The following is a 19314-nucleotide window of genomic DNA, read 5'->3' as shown; positions in this document are numbered from 1 at the left end:
CTGGATAATAAAACACCTTACTGTAACTCCTATCACTCCTGGATAATACAACACCTTACTGTAAGCTCCTGGAGACAGGGGTCATAGAAGTAAGGTCTGTCAGAGCATCATGTATACATACAGACACATAGCCACACTACGCCAATGCAATGGACGGGAGGATATAAAATATAAAGATAACTCACCGATACAAATGTTATTAAGATGGGAATGCAATACATTTCTAGTGCTACTGATTTCTGTTAATTCATTGTCTATAATGTATAACCCAAAATGACAGTGTTGTATAAGTTACCGGTCTCTGGGCTGGTGTCGATGCCCATGCTGGAAGCAAACTCAGGCTTGTACTGATAATGAACCAGCCTCATCTGACTGATCCGCTTCAGGTTGCCTGTAGTGTCCACCTACATATATACACACACACACACACACACACACACACACACACACACACACACACACACACACACACACACAGACACACACACACACACACACACACACACACACACACACACACACACACACACACACACACACACACACACACACACACACACACACACACACACACACAGAGATTTGGATATGACTATGGAGCTAGATTACAGACAGGTACATACGGCTAAAGGATGACGATGTATGGTTTCAGGACAATGAACAGAAAACAAGATAGAAAATGTTATGAATTATTGTAACACAAATTTAAAAAAAATTATGTCGGGAATATTTTTTTTAAAATTTTTTTATGGTAGAGCAGTCTACCATATCTACAGATCACATCCCCCCCACCCCCCCACCCTCACCTCGTGGACGTTCTCTTTAGCCCGTATATCGGAGGGGTGCACCAGTGACCCCATGACCTTCAGGTTGCCGTGAATGACCATGGCCTCGTCTGGCCGGTCGGTGTTGATGCCGACCCGGCCGTGGTGGTACACTGAGTCAGGTAGCTGACCGCGCTGCCACAACACCTCACTGTCACTCTCAAACTGACCAGGGTTAGACGCCTGGAAACCCAGAGAAGGATAGGGACAGACGACAAAGAAATATTTAGAGTTGAGGGGAGCTGTAAAAATATCCTTTGATTTACATTCGTAATAACAGGTCTCTCATTCTTCTTTTGTTTGCGGTGCTAGTAATATCCCTATGCACTGAGTAGCTTCCGACATTTTTGTTGCTGATCTGCATGGAATGATTAACAGCCTCAACAAACATATAGATATTTACAGAAGAAAAAAATCAAGACCGTAACACATGAAGTCAGATAGGTATGAGGGGTTTGGCTCAATTTCATATATTATTTAGGAAGACAGTCAATTCAAATTTTTTAATTGTAAATGTCTGTTTATTTCCTGCGACGTAAATATTGAGATCAGAAGAGGACGGTCAGACAGACACGGCCAGACTGACAGAGGTTACCCTGACGATGATCCTCTCGGACACCTGCGCGGCCACCGTGAAGCTCTGACTGTGGGCCTGGGCCTGCAATGCTACCACCAACATGAAGTACCTACAGTATGAAGGTAAACAGGGGTTAATCACCTACAGTATTTAAAAATATATATATATATTTCACCTTTATTTAACCAGGCAGGCAAGTTGAGAACAAGTTCTCATTTACAATTGCGACCTGGCCAAGATAAAGCAAAGCAGTTCGACACGTACAACAACACAGAGTTACACATGGAGTAAAACAAACATACAGTCAATAATACAGTAGAAAAATACGTCTATATACAATGTGAGCAAATGAGGTGAGATAAGGGAGTTAAAGGCAAAAAGGCCATGGTGGCAAAGTAAATACAATATAGCAAGTAAAACACTGGAATGGTAGATTTGTAGTGGAAGAAAGTCCAAAGTAGAAATAGAAATAATGGGGTGCAAAGGAGCTAAATAAATAAATACAGTAGGGGAAGAGGTAGGGCTAAATTATAGATGGGCTATGTACAGGTGCAGTGATCTGTGAGCTGCTCTGACAGCTGGTGCTTAAAGCTAGTGAGGGAGATAAGTGTTTCCAGTTTCAGAGATTTTTGTAGTTCGTTCCAGTCATTGGCAGCAGAGAACTGGAAGGAGAGATGGCCAAAGGAGGAATTGGCTTTCGGGGTGACCAGAGAGATATACCTGCTGGAGCGCGTGCTACAGGTGGGTGCTGCTATGGTGACCAGTGAGCTGAGATAAGGGGGGACTTTACCTAGCAGGGTCTTGTAGATGACCTGGAGCCAGTGGGTTTGGCGACGAGTATGAAGCGCCGAAGTCGAGGATCGGTAGGATGGTCAGTTTTACGAGGGTATGTTTGGCAGCATGAATGAAGGATGCTTTGTTGCGAAATAGGAAGCCAATTCTAGATTTAACTTTGGATTGGAGATGTTTGATGTAAGTCTGGAAGGAGAGCTTACAGTCTAATCAGACACCGAGGTATTTGTAGTTGTCCACATATTCTAAGTCAGAACCGTCCAGAGTAGTGATGCTGTACGGGCAGGCAGGTGCAGGCAGCGATCGGTTGAAGAGCATGCATTTAGTTTTACTTGTATTTAAGAGCAGTTGGAGGCCATGGAATGAGAGTTGTATGGCATTGAAGCTCGTCTGGAGAGTTAGCACAGTGTCCAAAGAAGGGCCAGAAGTATACAGAATGGTGTCGTCTGCGTAGAGGTGGATCAGAGACTCACCAGCAGCAAGAGCGACATCATTGATGTATACAGAGAACAGAGTTGGCCCAAGAATTGATCCCTGTGGCACCCCCATAGAGACTGCCAGAGGCCCAGACAACTGGCCACCCGATTTGATACATTGAACTCTATCAGAGAAGTAGTTGGTGAACCAGGCGAGGCAATCATTTGAGAAACCAAGGCTATTGAGTCTGCCGATGAGGATGTGGTGATTGACAGAGTCGAAAGCCTTGGCCAGGTCAATGAATACGGCAGCACAGTATTGTTTCTTATCGATGGCGGTTACGATATCGTTTAGGACCTTGAGCGTGGCTGAGGTGCACCCATGACCAGCTCTGAAACCAGATTGCATAGCGGAGAAGGTGCGGTGGGATTTGAAATGGTCAGTAATCTGTTTGTTGACTTGGCTTTTGAAGACCTTAGAAAGGTAGGGTAGGATAGATATAGGTCTGTAGCAGTTTGGGTCAAGGGTGTCCCCTCCTTTGAAGAGGGGGATGACAGCAGCTGCTTTCCAATCTTTGGGAATCTCAGACGACACGAAAGAGAGGTTGAACAGGCTAGTAATAGGGGTTGCAACAATTTCGGCAGATCATTTTAGAAAGAAAGGGTCCAGATTGTCTAGCCCGGCTGATTTGTAGGGGTCCAGATTTTGCCGCTCTTTCAGAACATCAGCTAACTGGATTTGGGAGAAGGAGAAATGGGGAAGGCTTGGGCGAGTAGCTGTAGGGGGTGCAGTGCTGTTGACCGCGGTAGGGGTAGCCAGGTGGAAAGCATGGCCAGCCGTAGAAAAATGCTTATTGAAATTCTCAATTATAGTGGATTTATCGGAGGTGACAGAGTTTCCTAGTTTCCTATTAGGTCACCTAGCAGCACGAGATCTGAAGATAGATGGGGGGCAATCAGTTCACATATGGTGTCCAGAGCACAGTTGGGGGAAGAGGGTGGTCTATAGCAGGCGGCAAAGGTGAGAGACTTGTTTTTAGAGAGATGGATTTTTAAAAGTAGAAGTTCAAATTGTTTGGGTACAGACCTGGATAGAGGTATGAAGGTAAACAGGGGTTAATCACCTACAGTATGAAGGTAAACGGGGTTAATCACCTACAGTATGGAGGTAAACGGGGTTAATCACCTACAGTATGAAGGTAAACGGGGTTAATCACCTACAGTATGGAGGTAAACGGGGTTAATCACCTACAGTATGGAGGTAAACGGGGTTAATCACCTACAGTATGGAGGTAAACGGGGTTAATCACCTACAGTACGGAGGTAAACGGGGTTATTCACCTACAGTATGAAGGTAAACGGGGTTAATCACCTACAGTATGAAGGTAAACGGGGTTAATCACCTACAGTATGAAGGTAAACGGGGTTAATCACCTACAGTATGGAGGTAAACTGGTTAATAACCTACAGTATGAAGGTAAACAGGGTTAATCACCTACAGTATGGAGGTAAACTGGTTAATAACCTACAGTACGGGGGTAAACGGGGTTAATCACCTACAGTATGGAGGTAAACTGGTTAATAACCTACAGTATGAAGGTAAACAGGGTTAATCACCTACAGTATGGAGGTAAACTGGTTAATAACCTACAGTACGGGGGTAAACGGGGTTAATCACCTACAGTATGGAGGTAAACGGGGTTAATCACCTACAGTATGGAGGTAAACGGGGTTAATCACCTACAGTATGAAGGTAAACGGGGTTAATCACCTACAGTATGAAGGTAAACGGGGTTAATCACACATTTGTTTTTTATTTATTTCCATTAAATGTTTTTGACGACCAAGTGAAGTGTACAATCTGGGATTCAAATGGTATGTATCAATATCAGATTGCCCCTGTGACTAGAATGATGATTTGCATGCATACATCTGGTCTGCTACATGTTGCTAGTTTAGTCCATCTGGTCAGGGTTGTGTGTGTGTGTGTGTGTGTGTGTGTGTGTGTGTGTGTGTGTGTGTGTGTGTGTGTGTGTGTGTGTGTGTGTGTGTGTGTGTGTGTGTGTGTGTGTGTGTGTGTGTGTGTGTGTGTGTGTGTGTGTGTGTTAGTACAGAACCTCTGATCAGGGTTGGGTTTGCCTTTCTTCCTCATGTTATTGGCTGTGGTCTCGCTGAAGTGTAGTCGTCCCACTGTTACCTTGGTAACCTGCTCCGGGGGCAGTGTGACCCTGCAAACACAAAAACACACATGTATTATCACATTTCTTTAAGTTTTTACACTGTGACGCAGCAGTAAAGACTGTAATGTAAATTGTAAAGTGTGCCTACAGTCCTTTCCTGCCCCCAAAAGGTACCCAGAAGACCCAGACTCACAGTACTGGTATGAAAGGTCTCTACTCACAGTACTGGTATGAAGGGTCTCTACTCACAGTACTGGTATGAAGGGTCTCTACTCACAGTACTGGTATGAAGGGTCTCTACTCACAGTACTGGTATGAAGGGTTTCTCTACTCACAGTACTGGTATGAAGGGTCTCTACTCACAGTACTGGTATGAAGGGTCTCTCTACTCACAGTACTGGTATGAAGGGTCTCTACTCACAGTACTGGTATGAAGGGTCTCTCTACTCACAGTACTGGTATGAAGGGTCTCTCTACTCACAGTACTGGTATGAAGGGTCTCTCTACTCACAGTACTGGTATGAAGGGTCTCTACTCACAGTACTGGTATGAAGGGTCTCTACTCACAGTATTGGTATGAAGGGTTTCTCTACTCAAAGTATTGGTATGAAGGGTTTCTCTACTCACAGTACTGGTATGAAGGGTCTCTACTCACAGTACTGGTATGAAGGGTCTCTCTACTCACAGTACTGGTATGAAGGGTCTCTCTACTCACAGTACTGGTATGAAGGGTCTCTACTCACAGTACTGGTATGAAGGGTCTCTACTCACAGTACTGGTATGAAGGGTCTCTACTCACAGTACTGGTATGAAGGGTCTCTCTACTCACAGTACTGGTATGAAGGGTCTCTACTCACAGTACTGGTATGAAGGGTCTCTACTCACAGTATTGGTATGAAGGGTTTCTCTACTCAAAGTACTGGTATGAAGGGTTTCTCTACTCACAGTACTGGTATGAAGGGTCTCTACTCACAGTACTGGTATGAAGGGTCTCTACTCACAGTACTGGTTTGAAGGGTCTCTTGCTGCGGTCTGACTGGGACTGCTCCACGTTAATGGACTGGTTCATTGCTTCCAGCTGGAAAACAGACAGGAGACAGGAAGGAGACAGGAGGGAGACAGGTAAGAGACAGACAGGAGGCAGGAAGGAGACAGGAGGGAGACAGACAGGAGAAGGGAAGGAGACAGACAGGAGACGGGAGTGAGACAGACAGGAGACAGACGGGAGATAGATGGGAGACAGGAAAGAGACAGACAGGAGATAGGATTATGAGCCAGACAGGAACAGGTGTTGATGAAAGACCCTGTTCAACTAATTATCTTTATATCCATTTTACATGCTAGTCATTTAGCAGACTCTTTATCCAGAGAGAATTACAGTTAGTGGATTCATCTGGAGATAGCTAGGTGAGACAACAACATAACCACCACAATTTGGGTCAATTCCATTTTGAAACTTCTTGTATTGACTGAATTGAAATGTTATTGACCCCAACCCTGGTCACCCGTCTCCCCACCTCTCTCACCTTAACCCCGTTGAGTTTGAGATAAAAGCAGTCTATGGGCTGCAGGCCCTCGCTGGTCTTGATGTACTTGGGGTCTCCCAGCATGCCGCAGTACACAGTGACCTGGAAGTGGTTCTTTTTCTGACACACGAAGGCGTCGTCTGCCAGGGAGAAGTTGAAGCCCTTGTCAGCATCTACGCGGTAGGTGGGCATAGGGCTGGAGAGAGTAAGAGGTGGATGGAGAGGGAGTCAAAGTAAAGTTGTTTCAGTAGGCTCCTATAGGTCACATACACTGAGTGTACAAAACAATAGGAACACCTTTCAATGACATAGACCAGTGTTTCCCAACCCTGGTCCTCCAGTATCCCCCAACAGCCCAACCCTGGTCCTCCAGTCCTCCAGTACCCCCCAACAGCCCAACCCTGGTCCTCCAGTCCTCCAGTACCCCCCAACAGCCCAACTCTGGTCCCCCAGTCCTCCAGTACCCCCCAACAGCCCAACCCTGGTCCTCCAGTCCTCCAGTACCCCCCAACAGCCCAACCCTGGTCCTCCAGTCCTCCAGTACCCACCAACAGCCCAACCCTGGTCCTCCAGTCCTCCAGTACCCCCCAACAGCCCAGCCCAACCCTGGTCCTCCAGTCCTCCAGTTCCCCCCAACAGCCCAACCCTGGTCCTCCAGTCCTCCAGTATCCCCCAACAGCCCAACTCTGGTCCTCCAGTCCTCCAGTACCCCCCAACAGCCCAACCCTGGTCCTCCAGTCCTCCAGTACCCACCAACAGCCCAACCTTGGTCCTCCAGTCCTCCAGTACCCCCCAACAGCCCAACCCTGGTCCTCCAGTCCTCCAGTACCCCCCAACAGCCCAACCCTGGTCCTCCAGTCCTCCAGTACCCCCCCAACAGCCCAACCCTGGTCCTCCAGTCCTCCAGTACCCACCAACAGCCCAGCCCAACTCTGGTCCTCCAGTCCTCCAGTACCCCCCAACAGCCCAACCCTGGTCCTCCAGTCCTCCAGTCCTCCAGTACCCCCCAACAGCCCAACCCTGGTCCTCCAGTCCTCCAGTACCCCCCAACAGCCCAACTCTGGTCCTCCAGTCCTCCAGTACCCCCCAACAGCCCAACCCTGGTCCTCCAGTCCTCCAGTACCCCCCAACAGCCCAACCCTGGTCCTCCATTCCTCCAGTACCCCCCAACAGCCCAACCCTGGTCCTCCAGTCCTCCAGTACCCCCCAACAGCCCAACCCTGGTCCTCCAGTCCTCCAGTACCCCCCAACAGCCCAACCCTGGTCCTCCAGTCCTCCAGTACCCCCCAACAGCCCAACCCTGGTCCTCCAGTCCTCCAGTACCCCCCAACAGCCCAACCCTGGTCCTCCATTCCTCCAGTACCCCCCAACAGCCCAACCCTGGTCCTCCAGTCCTCCAGTCCTCCAGTACCCCCCAACAGCCCAACCCTGGTCCTCCAGTCCTCCAGTACCCCCCAACAGCCCAACCCTGGTCCTCCAGTATCCCCCAACAGCCCAACTCTGGTCCTCCAGTACCCCCCAACAGCCCAACCCTGGTCCTCCAGTCCTCCAGTACCCCCCAACAGCCCAACCCTGGTCCTCCAGTCCTCCAGTACCCCCCAACAGCCCAACCCTGGTCCTCCAGTATCCCCCAACAGCCCAACTCTGGTCCTCCAGTCCTCCAGTACCCACCAACAGCCCAACTCTGGTCATCCAGTCCTCCAGTACGCCCAACAGCCAAACCCTGGTCCTCAAGTTGAATCAGGTGTGCTTCTCCAGGGTTACAATAAACATGTGTACTTTTGGGGGTACTGGAGTACCAGGGTTGGGAAACACTGGCATAGACTGATCAGGTGAATCCAGGTGAAAGCTATGATCCCTTATTGATGTCACCTGTTAAATCCACTTCAATCAGTGTAGATGAAGGGGAGGAGACAGGTTAAAGAAGGATTTTTAAGCCTTGAGACAATTGAGACATGGATTGTGTATGTGCCATGCAGAGGGTGAATGGGCAAAACAAAATATTTAAGTTACTTTGAACAGTATGATAGTAGGTTCCAGGAGCACCTGTTTGTGTCAAGAATTGCAACGCTGCTGAGTTTTTCACGCTCAACAGTTTCCTGTGAGTATCAAGAATGGTCCACCACCTAAAGGACATCCAGCCAACTTGACACAACTGTGGGAAGCATTGGAGTCAACATGGGCCAGCATCCCTGTGGAACGGCTTTCGACACCTTGTAGAGTCCCATGCCCCGACAAATTGAGGCTGTTCTTACCTCAGTCACAAGTCATCCAATGTTATGGACAAACAAATCCCAAATGAACAACATTAACCGAAGTGTTAACAGGCTAAAGGGCTCTGCATGGTCAATCCGGCATCTGCAGTGGCCGTACAACATTAGTTTACTGTGACGCAGCCTCTGCAAGAGTCAGGGCTTTCATACTTCTTGCACTTCCGCCGAGCAGAGCTGTTGTGAAGGAAGTTGTCAAGGAAGTGAGTTTGTGTTCATACAGGACCTCTTCGCCCCCAACCTACCGTGAACCAATCATGTCAATGCGGAGCTATACGGAACCCACCGCATTGTCAAGAAATTTGGGATGCTCACGGCGATGTGGTACGGAGCTCGATTGGGCCTCCGCAAGGTGTCACACCCTCCATACAGTGCATCCGGATCACATTCCCGAACAAGCATAAATTGGCTTTTATTCCAGTGTCCCCATCCAACACAAAATAAATGTAATTCTACTCGTAAACACTAGGTGGAGACTGTGCCACTGTCATGTGGAAGACCCTCCACAGACCCCACCATGGTTTATGAGGACAAAGCGTATTCCTAATCTTAACACTATAACATATATTTCATCCAGATAATGATGTCGTAAATGTGAGTGTATCAGCTACGATGAGCCACCTGTTGATGACGATAACAAAATGGTACGCACTACGCACTACCCACCCCTTATCCCTCAACTTCGGACTTCCCAGTTCGACATAGCAATGTGCACAAGTAGGTGATTGCACATTTATCCTCCAACCCCCCACCCCTCCACTCCCCTCCTCGTCCCTCATTCTCCACTCTCCTCCCCTCTCCTCCACCCCCTCCCCTCATTCTCTACCCCCCTCTCCTCCCCTCTCCTCCACCCCCCTCCCCTCATTCTCTACCCCCCTCCACCCCCCTCCCCTCATTCTCTACCCCCCACTCCCCTCTCCTCCCCTCTCCTCCCCTCTCCTCCACCCCCCTCCACCCCCCTCCCCTCTCCTCCACCTCCTCCCCTCATACTCTTTCTTGACCGAAACCCTGCTCTTACTCACTCCCCCGCATCGCTCACCTCCAAGGAATTTGTAGAACCCTACATTAGTTTTTTTTGTTCCTTCTCTTTTCTCTCTAGATCATTCTAACCCTCCCTCCCAGGACGCGAGTACACATCTCTCTTCTCTCTCTTTACCTCTTTCTCTCTCTCTCTCTTTATCACTCTCTTTAATTTTCTCTATCTCTATTGTATACAGTTAATCTTTGTCACTATCCTCTTTAACAGAAACAACATTATCCTCTATAACAGAAACAACACTATCCTCTATAGCAGAAACAACACTATCCTCTATAACAGAAACAACACTATCCTCTATAACAGAAACAACACTATCCTCTATAGCAGAAACACTATCCTCTATAGCAGAAACAACACTATCCTCTATAACAGAAACACTATCCTCTATAACAGAAACAACACTATCCTCTATAACAGAAACAACACTATCCTCTATAACAGAAACAACACTATCCTCTATAACATAAACACTATCCTCTATAACAGAAACAACACTATCCTCTATAGCAGAAACAACACTATCCTCTATAGCAGAAACACTATCCTCTGTAACAGAAACAACACTATCCTCTATAACAGAAACACTATCCTCTATAACAGAAACAACACTATCCTCTATAGCAGAAACAACACTATCCTCTATAACATAAACACTATCCTCTATAACAGAAACAACACTATCCTCTATAGCAGAAACAACACTATCCTCTAACAGAAACAACACTATCCTCTATAACAGAAACAACACTATCCTCTATAACATAAACAACACTTTCCTCTATAGCAGAAACACTATCCTCTATAACAGAAACAACACTATCCTCTTACAGAAACAACACTATCCTCTATAGCAGAAACAACACTATCCTCTATAACAGAAACAACACTATCCTCTATAACAGAAACAACACTATCCTCTATAGCAGAAACAACACTATCCTCTATAACAGAAACAACACTATCCTCTATAACAGAAACACTATCCTCTATAACAGAAACAACACTATCCTCTATAACAGAAACAACACTATCCTCTAACAGAAACAACACTATCCTCTAACAGAAACAACACTATCCTCTATAACAGAAACAACACTATCCTCTATAACAGAAACAACACTATCCTCTATAACAGAAACAACACTATCCTCTAACAGAAGCAACACTATCCTCTATAACAGAAACAACACTATCCTCTATAACAGAAACAACACTATCCTCTATAGCAGAAACAACACTATCCTCTATAACAGAAACACTATACTCTATAACAGAAACAACACTATCCTCTAACAGAAACAACACTATCCTCTATAACAGAAACAACACTATCCTCTATAACAGAAACAACACTATCCTCTATAGCAGAAACAACACTATCCTCTATAACAGAAACAACACTATCCTCTATAGCAGAAACAACACTATCCTCTATAACAGAAACAACACTATCCTCTATAACAGAAACATTATCCTCTATAACAGAAACACTATACTCTATAACAGAAACAACACTATCCTCTAACAGAAACAACACTATCCTCTAACAGAAACAACACTATCCTCTATAACAGAAACAAGACTATCCTCTATAGCAGAAACAACACTATCCTCTATAACAGAAACAACACTATCCTCTAGCAGAAACAACACTATCCTCTATAACAGAAACACCACTATCCTCTATAACAGAAACACTATCCTCTATAACAGAAACAACACTATCCTCTATAACAGAAACAACACTATCCTCTATAACAGAAACAACACTATCCTCTATAACAGAAACACTATCCTCTATAACAGAAACAAACTATCCTCTATAAGCAGAAACAACACTATCCTCTATAACAGTACAACACTATCCTCTAACAGAAACAACACTTATCCTCTATAACAGAAACAACACTATCCTCTATACAGAAACAACACTATCCTCTATAACAGAAACACCACTATCCTCTATAGCAGAAACAACACTATCCTCTATAACAGAAACAACACTATCCTCTATAACAGAAACATTATCCTCTATAACAGAAACAACACTATCCTCTATAGCAGAAACAACACTATCCTCTATAACAGAAACAACACTATCCTCTATAGCAGAAACAACACTATCCTCTATAGCAGAAACAACACTATCCTCTATAACAGAAACAACACTATCCTCTATAACAGAAACAACACTATCCTCTGTAGCAGAAACAACACTATCCTCTATAGCAGAAACAACACTATCCTCTATAACAGAAACAACACTATCCTCTAACAGAAACAACACTATCCTCTATAACAGAAACAACACTATCCTCTAAAACAACACTATCCTCTAACAGAAACAACACTATCCTCTAACAGAAACAACACTATCCTCTATAACAGAAACAACACTATCCTCTAACAGAAATAACACTATCCTCTAACAGAAACACTATCCTCTATAACAGAAACACTATACTCTATAACAGAAACAACACTATCCCCAAAGCAGAAACAACACTATCCTCTATAGCAGAAACAACACTATCCTCTATAGCAGAAACACCACTATCCTCTATAGCAGAAACAACACTATCCTCTATAACAGAAACACTATCCTCTATAACAGAAACAATACTATCCTCTATAGCAGAAACAACACTATACTCTATAACAGAAACAACACTATCCTCTATAACAGAAACACTATACTCTATAACAGAAACAACACTATCATCTATAACAGAAACACTATCCTCTATAACAGAAACAACACTATCCTCTATAACAGAAACACTATCCTCTATAACAGAAACAACACTATCCTCTATAACAGAAACACTATACTCTATAACAGAAACAACACTATCCTCTATAGCAGAAACAACACTATCCTCTATAACATAAACACTATCCTCTAACAGAAACAACATTATCCTCTATAACAGAAACAACACTATCCTCTAACAGAAACAACACTATCCTCTATAACAGAAACAACCCTATCCTCTATAACAGAAACAACACTATCCTCTATAACAGAAACAACACTATCCTCTATAGCAGAAACAACACTATCCTCTATAACAGAAACAACACTATCCTCTATAACAGAAACAACACTATCCTCTATAGCAGAAACAACACTATCCTCTATAACAGAAACAACACTATCCTCTATAACAGAAACACTATACTCTATAACAGAAACAACACTATCCTCTGTAGCAGAAACACTATCCTCTATAACAGAAACAACACTATCCTCTATAACAGAAACAACACTATCCTCTATAGCAGAAACAACACTATCCTCTATAACAGAAACAACACTATCCTCTGTAGCAGAAACAACACTATCCTCTATAACAGAAACACTATCCTCTATAACAGAAACACTATCCTCTAACAGAAACAACACTATCCTCTATAGCAGAAACAACACTATCCTCTAACAGAAACAACACTATCCTCTATAACAGAAACAACACTATCCTCTATAACAGAAACAACACTATCCTCTATAACAGAAACAACACTATCCTCTAACAGAAACAACACTATCCTCTATAACAGAAACAACACTATCCTCTAACAGAAACAACACTATCCTCTATAACAGAAACAACACTATCCCCAAAGCAGAAACAACACTATCCTCTATAGCAGAAACAACACTATCCTCTATAACAGAAACACTATCCTCTATAACAGAAACAACACTATCCTCTATAACAGAAACAACACTATCCTCTATAACAGAAACACTATCCTCTATAACAGAAACAACACTATCCTCTATAACAGAAACACTATCCTCTATAACAGAAACAACACTATCCTCTATAACAGAAACAACACCATCCTCTATAACATAAACACTATACTCTATAACAGAAACAACACTATCCTCTATAGCAGAAACAACACTATCCTCTATAACAGAAACACTATACTCTATAACAGAAACAACACTATCCTCTATAGCAGAAACAACACTATCCTCTATAACAGAAACACTATCCTCTATAGCAGAAACAACACTATCCTCTATAACAGAAACAACACTATCCTCTATAACAGAAACACTATACTCTATAACAGAAACAACACTATCCTCTATAGCAGAAACAACACTATCCTCTATAACAGAAACAACACTATCCTCTATAACAGAAACATCTATCCTCTATAACAGAAACAACACTATCCTCTATAACAGAAACAACACTATCCTCTATAACATAAACAACACTTTCCTCTATAGCAGAAACAACACTATCCTCTAACAGAAACAACACTATCCTCTAACAGAAACAACACTATCCTCTAACAGAAACAACACTATCCTCTATAGCAGAAACAACACTATCCTCTATAACAGAAACACTATCCTCTATAGCAGAAACAACACTATCCTCTATAACAGAAACAACACTATCCTCTATAACAGAAACACTATCCTCTGTAGCAGAAACAACACTATCCTCTATAACAGAAACAACACTATCCTCTATAACAGAAACAACACTATCCTCTATAACAGAAACAACACTATCCTCTAACAGAAACAACACTATCCTCTATAACAGAAACACTATCCTCTGTAGCAGAAACAACACTATCCTCTGTAGCAGAAACAACACTATCCTCTATAACAGAAACAACACTATCCTCTATAGCAGAAACAACACTATCCTCTATAGCAGAAACAACACTATCCTCTATAACAGAAACAACACTATCCTCTAACAGAAATAACACTATCCTCTATAACAGTCATTTCAGTTGATAGAGAGTAGTGACAGAGAAACACTCACAGTTCTTTGCAGTTGACGTCGTACAGCGGCGTCCACTTGTTCTGCTGGTGCGGCTGCCACTTTATACACTGGTAGTTAGGGTCCAGGTAGGAGTTATCTGCATCCGCCATCAAACCTGGGCCAGAAACAATGTCTACTGCGTAAGGGGGAAACACAAGATTACATTTTAATCTACACAATTTTATGCCTTTTCTGTAAATTTCCCAAATTCTCAGGTTTTCCAGAAATCCAGGGTTGGATCCTCCAGCTAGTATTTCTGGAAAACCTGATCATTTTGGTAAATGGTAATGGGTATGACCGGATAAAAGAATGAGGTAATGGAGAAATAGAGAGAAGGAAAGAGAAAGAAAGAAAGAAAGAAAGAGAGACAGAGAAGAGAGAGAGAGAGATACAGACAGAGAGGGAGAGAGAGAGATACAGACAGAGAGGGAGAGAGAGAGATACAGACAGAGAGGGAGAGAGAGAGAGATACAGACAGAGAGGGAGAGAAGAGAGATACAGACAGAGAGGGTGAGAGAGAGATACAGACAGAGAGGGAGAGAGAGAGAGATACAGACAGAGAGGGAGAGAAGAGAGATACAGACAGAGAGGGAGAGAGAGAGATACAGAGAGGGAGAGAGAGAGATACAGAGAGGGAGAGAGAGATACAGACAGAGAGGGTGAGAGAGAGATACAGACAGAGAGGGAGAGATACAGACAGAGAGGGAGAGATACAGACAGAGAGGGTGAGAGAGAGAGACAGACAGAGAGGGAGAGAGAGGGATACAGACAGAGAGGGAGAGAGAGAGATATAGACAGAGAGAGAGAGATACAGACAGAGAGGGAGAGAGAGAGATACAGACAAAAAGAGAGAGAGAGATACAGACAGAGAGGGAGAGAGAGAGATACAGACAGAGAGGGAGAGAGAGAGATACACAGAGAGGGAGAGAGAGAGATACAGACACAGAGAGAGAGAGATACAGACAGAGAGGGAGTGAAGAGAGATACAGACAGAGGGAGAGAGAGAGATACAGACAGAGAGGGTGAGAGAGAGATACAGACAGAGAGGGAAAGAGAGATACAGACAGCGAGGGAGAGAGATACAGACAGAGAGGGAGAAAAGAGAGATACAGACAGGGAGAGAGAGAGACAGACAGAGAGGGAGAGAGAGAGATACAGACAGAGAGAGAGAGATACAGACAGAGAGGGAGAGAGAGAGATACAGACAGAGAGGGAGAGAGAGATACAGACAGAGAGAGAGAGAGAGAGAGATAGACAGAGAGAGAGAGATACAGACAGAGAGGGAGAGAAGAGAGATACAGACAGAGAGAGAGAGATACAGACAGAGAGGGAGAGAGAGAGATACAGACAGAAAGAGAGAGAGAGATACAGACAGAGAGGGAGAGAGAGAGATACAGACAGAGAGGGAGAGAGAGAGATACAGACAGAAAGAGAGAGAGAGATACAGACAGAGAGGGAGAGAGAGAGATACAGACAGAGAGGGAGAGAGAGAGATACAGATAGAGAGGGAGAGATACAGATAGAGAGGGAGAGATACAGACAGAGAGGGAGAAAAGAGAGATACAGACAGAGAGAGAGAGATACAGACAGAGAGGGAGAGAGAGCGATACAGACAGAAAGAGAGAGAGAGATACAGACAGAGAGGGAGAGAGAGAGATACAGACAGAGAGGGAGGGAGAGAGATACAGACAGAGAGGGAGAGATACAGACAGAGAGGGAGAGAAGAGAGATACAGATAGAGAGGGAGAGATACAGATAGAGAGGGAGAGAAGAGAGATACAGACAGAGAGGGAGAGATACAGACAGAGAGGGAGAGAAGAGAGATACAGACAGAGAGGGAGAGAAGAGAGATACAGACAGAGAGGGAGAGATACAGACAGAGAGGGAGAGAAGAGAGATACAGATAGAGAGGGAGAGATACAGATAGAGAGGGAGAGAAGAGAGATACAGACAGAGAGGGAGAGATACAGACAGAGAGGGAGAGAAGAGAGATACAGACAGAGAGGGAGAGATACAGATAGAGAGGGAGAGATACAGATAGAGAGGGAGAGAAGAGAGATACAGACAGAGAGGGAGAGAGAGAGATACAGACAGAGAGGGAGAGAGAGAGATACAGACACACAGAGAGAGAGATACAGACAGAGAGGGAGAGAGAGAGATACAGACAGAGAGGGAGAGATACAGACAGAGAGGGAGAGAAGAGAGATACAGACAGAGAGGGAGAGATACAGATAGAGAGGGAGAGATACAGACAGAGAGGGAGAGAAGAGAGATACAGACAGAGAGGGAGAGATACAGACAGAGAGGGAGAGAAGAGAGATACAGACAGAGAGGGAGAGAAGAGAGATACAGATAGAGAGGGAGAGATACAGACAGAGAGGGAGAGAAGAGAGATACAGATAGAGAGGGAGAGATACAGATAGAGAGGGAGAGAAGAGAGATACAGACAGAGAGGGAGAGATACAGATAGAGAGGGAGAGAGAGAGATACAGACAGAGAGGGAGAGAAGAGAGATACAGATAGAGAGGGAGAGATACAGACAGAGAGGGAGAGAAGAGAGATACAGATAGAGAGGGAGAGATACAGATAGAGAGAGAGAGATACAGATAGAGAGGGAGAGAAGAGAGATACAGATAGAGAGAGAGAGATACAGATAGAGAGGGAGAGAGAGAGATACAGACAGAGAGGGAGAGATACAGACAGAGAGGGAGAGAAGAGAGATACAGATAGAGAGGGAGAGATACAGATAGAGAGGGAGAGAAGAGAGATACAGACAGAGAGAGAGAGATACAGACAGAGAGGGAGAGAGAGAGATACAGACAGAGAGGGAGAGAGAGAGATACACAGAGAGGGAGAGAGAGAGATACAGACACAGAGAGAGAGAGATACAGACAGAGAGGGAGTGAAGAGAGATACAGACAGAGGGAGAGAGAGAGATACAGACAGAGAGGGTGAGAGAGAGATACAGACAGAGAGGGAAAGAGAGATACAGACAGCGAGGGAGAGAGATACAGACAGAGAGGGAGAAAAGAGAGATACAGACAGGGAGAGAGAGAGACAGACAGAGAGGGAGAGAGAGAGATACAGACAGAGAGAGAGAGATACAGACAGAGAGGGAGAGAGAGAGATACAGACAGAGAGGGAGAGAGAGATACAGACAGAGAGAGAGAGAGAGAGATATAGACAGAGAGAGAGAGATACAGACAGAGAGGGAGAGAAGAGAGATACAGACAGAGAGAGAGAGATACAGACAGAGAGGGAGAGAGAGAGATACAGACAGAAAGAGAGAGAGAGATACAGACAGAGAGGGAGAGAGAGAGATACAGACAGAGAGGGAGAGAGAGAGATACAGACAGAAAGAGAGAGAGAGATACAGACAGAGAGGGAGAGAGAGAGATACAGACAGAGAGGGAGAGAGAGAGATACAGATAGAGAGGGAGAGATACAGATAGAGAGGGAGAGATACAGACAGAGAGGGAGAAAAGAGAGATACAGACAGAGAGAGAGAGATACAGACAGAGAGGGAGAGAGAGAGATACAGACAGAAAGAGAGAGAGAGATACAGACAGAGAGGGAGAGAGAGAGATACAGACAGAGAGGGAGAGAGAGAGATACAGACAGAGAGGGAGAGATACAGACAGAGAGGGAGAGAAGAGAGATACAGATAGAGAGGGAGAGATACAGATAGAGAGGGAGAGAAGAGAGATACAGACAGAGAGGGAGAGATACAGACAGAGAGGGAGAGAAGAGAGATACAGACAGAGAGGGAGAGAAGAGAGATACAGACAGAGAGGGAGAGATACAGACAGAGAGGGAGAGAAGAGAGATACAGATAGAGAGGGAGAGATACAGATAGAGAGGGAGAGAAGAGAGATACAGACAGAGAGGGAGAGATACAGACAGAGAGGGAGAGAAGAGAGATACAGACAGAGAGGGAGAGATACAGATAGAGAGGGAGAGATACAGATAGAGAGGGAGAGAAGAGAGATACAGACAGAGAGGGAGAGAGAGAGATACAGACAGAGAGGGAGAGAGAGAGATACAGACACACAGAGAGAGAGATACAGACAGAGAGGGAGAGAGAGAGATACAGACAGAGAGGGAGAGATACAGACAGAGAGGGAGAGAAGAGAGATACAGACAGAGAGGGAGAGATACAGATAGAGAGGGAGAGATACAGACAGAGAGGGAGAGAAGAGAGATACAGACAGAGAGGGAGAGATACAGACAGAGAGGGAGAGAAGAGAGATACAGACAGAGAGGGAGAGAAGAGAGATACAGATAGAGAGGGAGAGATACAGACAGAGAGGGAGAGAAGAGAGATACAGACAGAGAGGGAGAGAAGAGAGATACAGATAGAGAGGGAGAGATACAGACAGAGAGGGAGAGAAGAGAGATACAGATATAGAGGGAGAGATACAGATAGAGAGAGAGAGATACAGATAGAGAGGGAGAGAAGAGAGATACAGATAGAGAGAGAGAGATACAGATAGAGAGGGAGAGAGAGAGATACAGACAGAGAGGGAGAGATACAGACAGAGAGGGAGAGAAGAGAGATACAGATAGAGAGGGAGAGATACAGATAGAGAGGGAGAGAAGAGAGATACAGACAGAGAGAGAGAGATACAGACAGAGAGGGAGAGAAGAGAGATACAGACAGAGAGGGAGAGATACAGACAGAGAGGGAGAGATACAGACAGAGAGGGAGAGAAGAGAGATACAGATAGAGAGGGAGAGAAGAGAGATACAGACAGAGAGGGAGAGAGAGATACAGATAGAGAGGGAGAGATACAGACAGAGAGGGAGAGATACAGACAGAGAGGGAGAGAAGAGAGATACAGATAGAGAGGGAGAGATACAGACAGAGAGGGAGAGAAGAGAGATA

At 44.8% G+C, this 19314-nt stretch overlaps 1 protein-coding gene across 5 annotated transcripts in view; it reads right to left on the bottom strand.

Annotated features, from left to right (window-relative positions):
- The window catches only part of LOC106584806 (myelin regulatory factor), a 118495-nt gene that overhangs the window by 17772 nt on the left and 81409 nt on the right, over nt 1–19314 (bottom strand). For 2 of the 5 annotated variants that reach the window (XM_045705894.2, XM_045705898.2), the window contains exons 7-13: nt 14430–14565; nt 6316–6511; nt 5791–5867; nt 4727–4837; nt 1411–1510; nt 807–1007; nt 296–404 (exon numbers count right to left, since the gene is read on the bottom strand). In XM_045705894.2, the coding sequence (XP_045561850.2) occupies nt 296–404; nt 807–1007; nt 1411–1510; nt 4727–4837; nt 5791–5867; nt 6316–6511; nt 14430–14565 (930 nt within the window). The remainder of the gene's footprint in view (nt 1–295; nt 405–806; nt 1008–1410; nt 1511–4726; nt 4838–5790; nt 5868–6315; nt 6512–14429; nt 14566–19314) is intronic. The other 3 variants (XM_045705896.2, XM_045705897.2, XM_045705900.2) reach the window with 3 other exon arrangements.

Source organism: Salmo salar, chromosome 23 (genome assembly GCF_965601325.2).
Source record: "Salmo salar chromosome 23, fSalSal1, whole genome shotgun sequence".
Taxonomy (NCBI): domain Eukaryota; kingdom Metazoa; phylum Chordata; class Actinopteri; order Salmoniformes; family Salmonidae; genus Salmo; species Salmo salar.
Note: the sequence above shows the minus strand (reverse complement) of the source record. Positions and strands in the feature narration are given on the sequence as shown.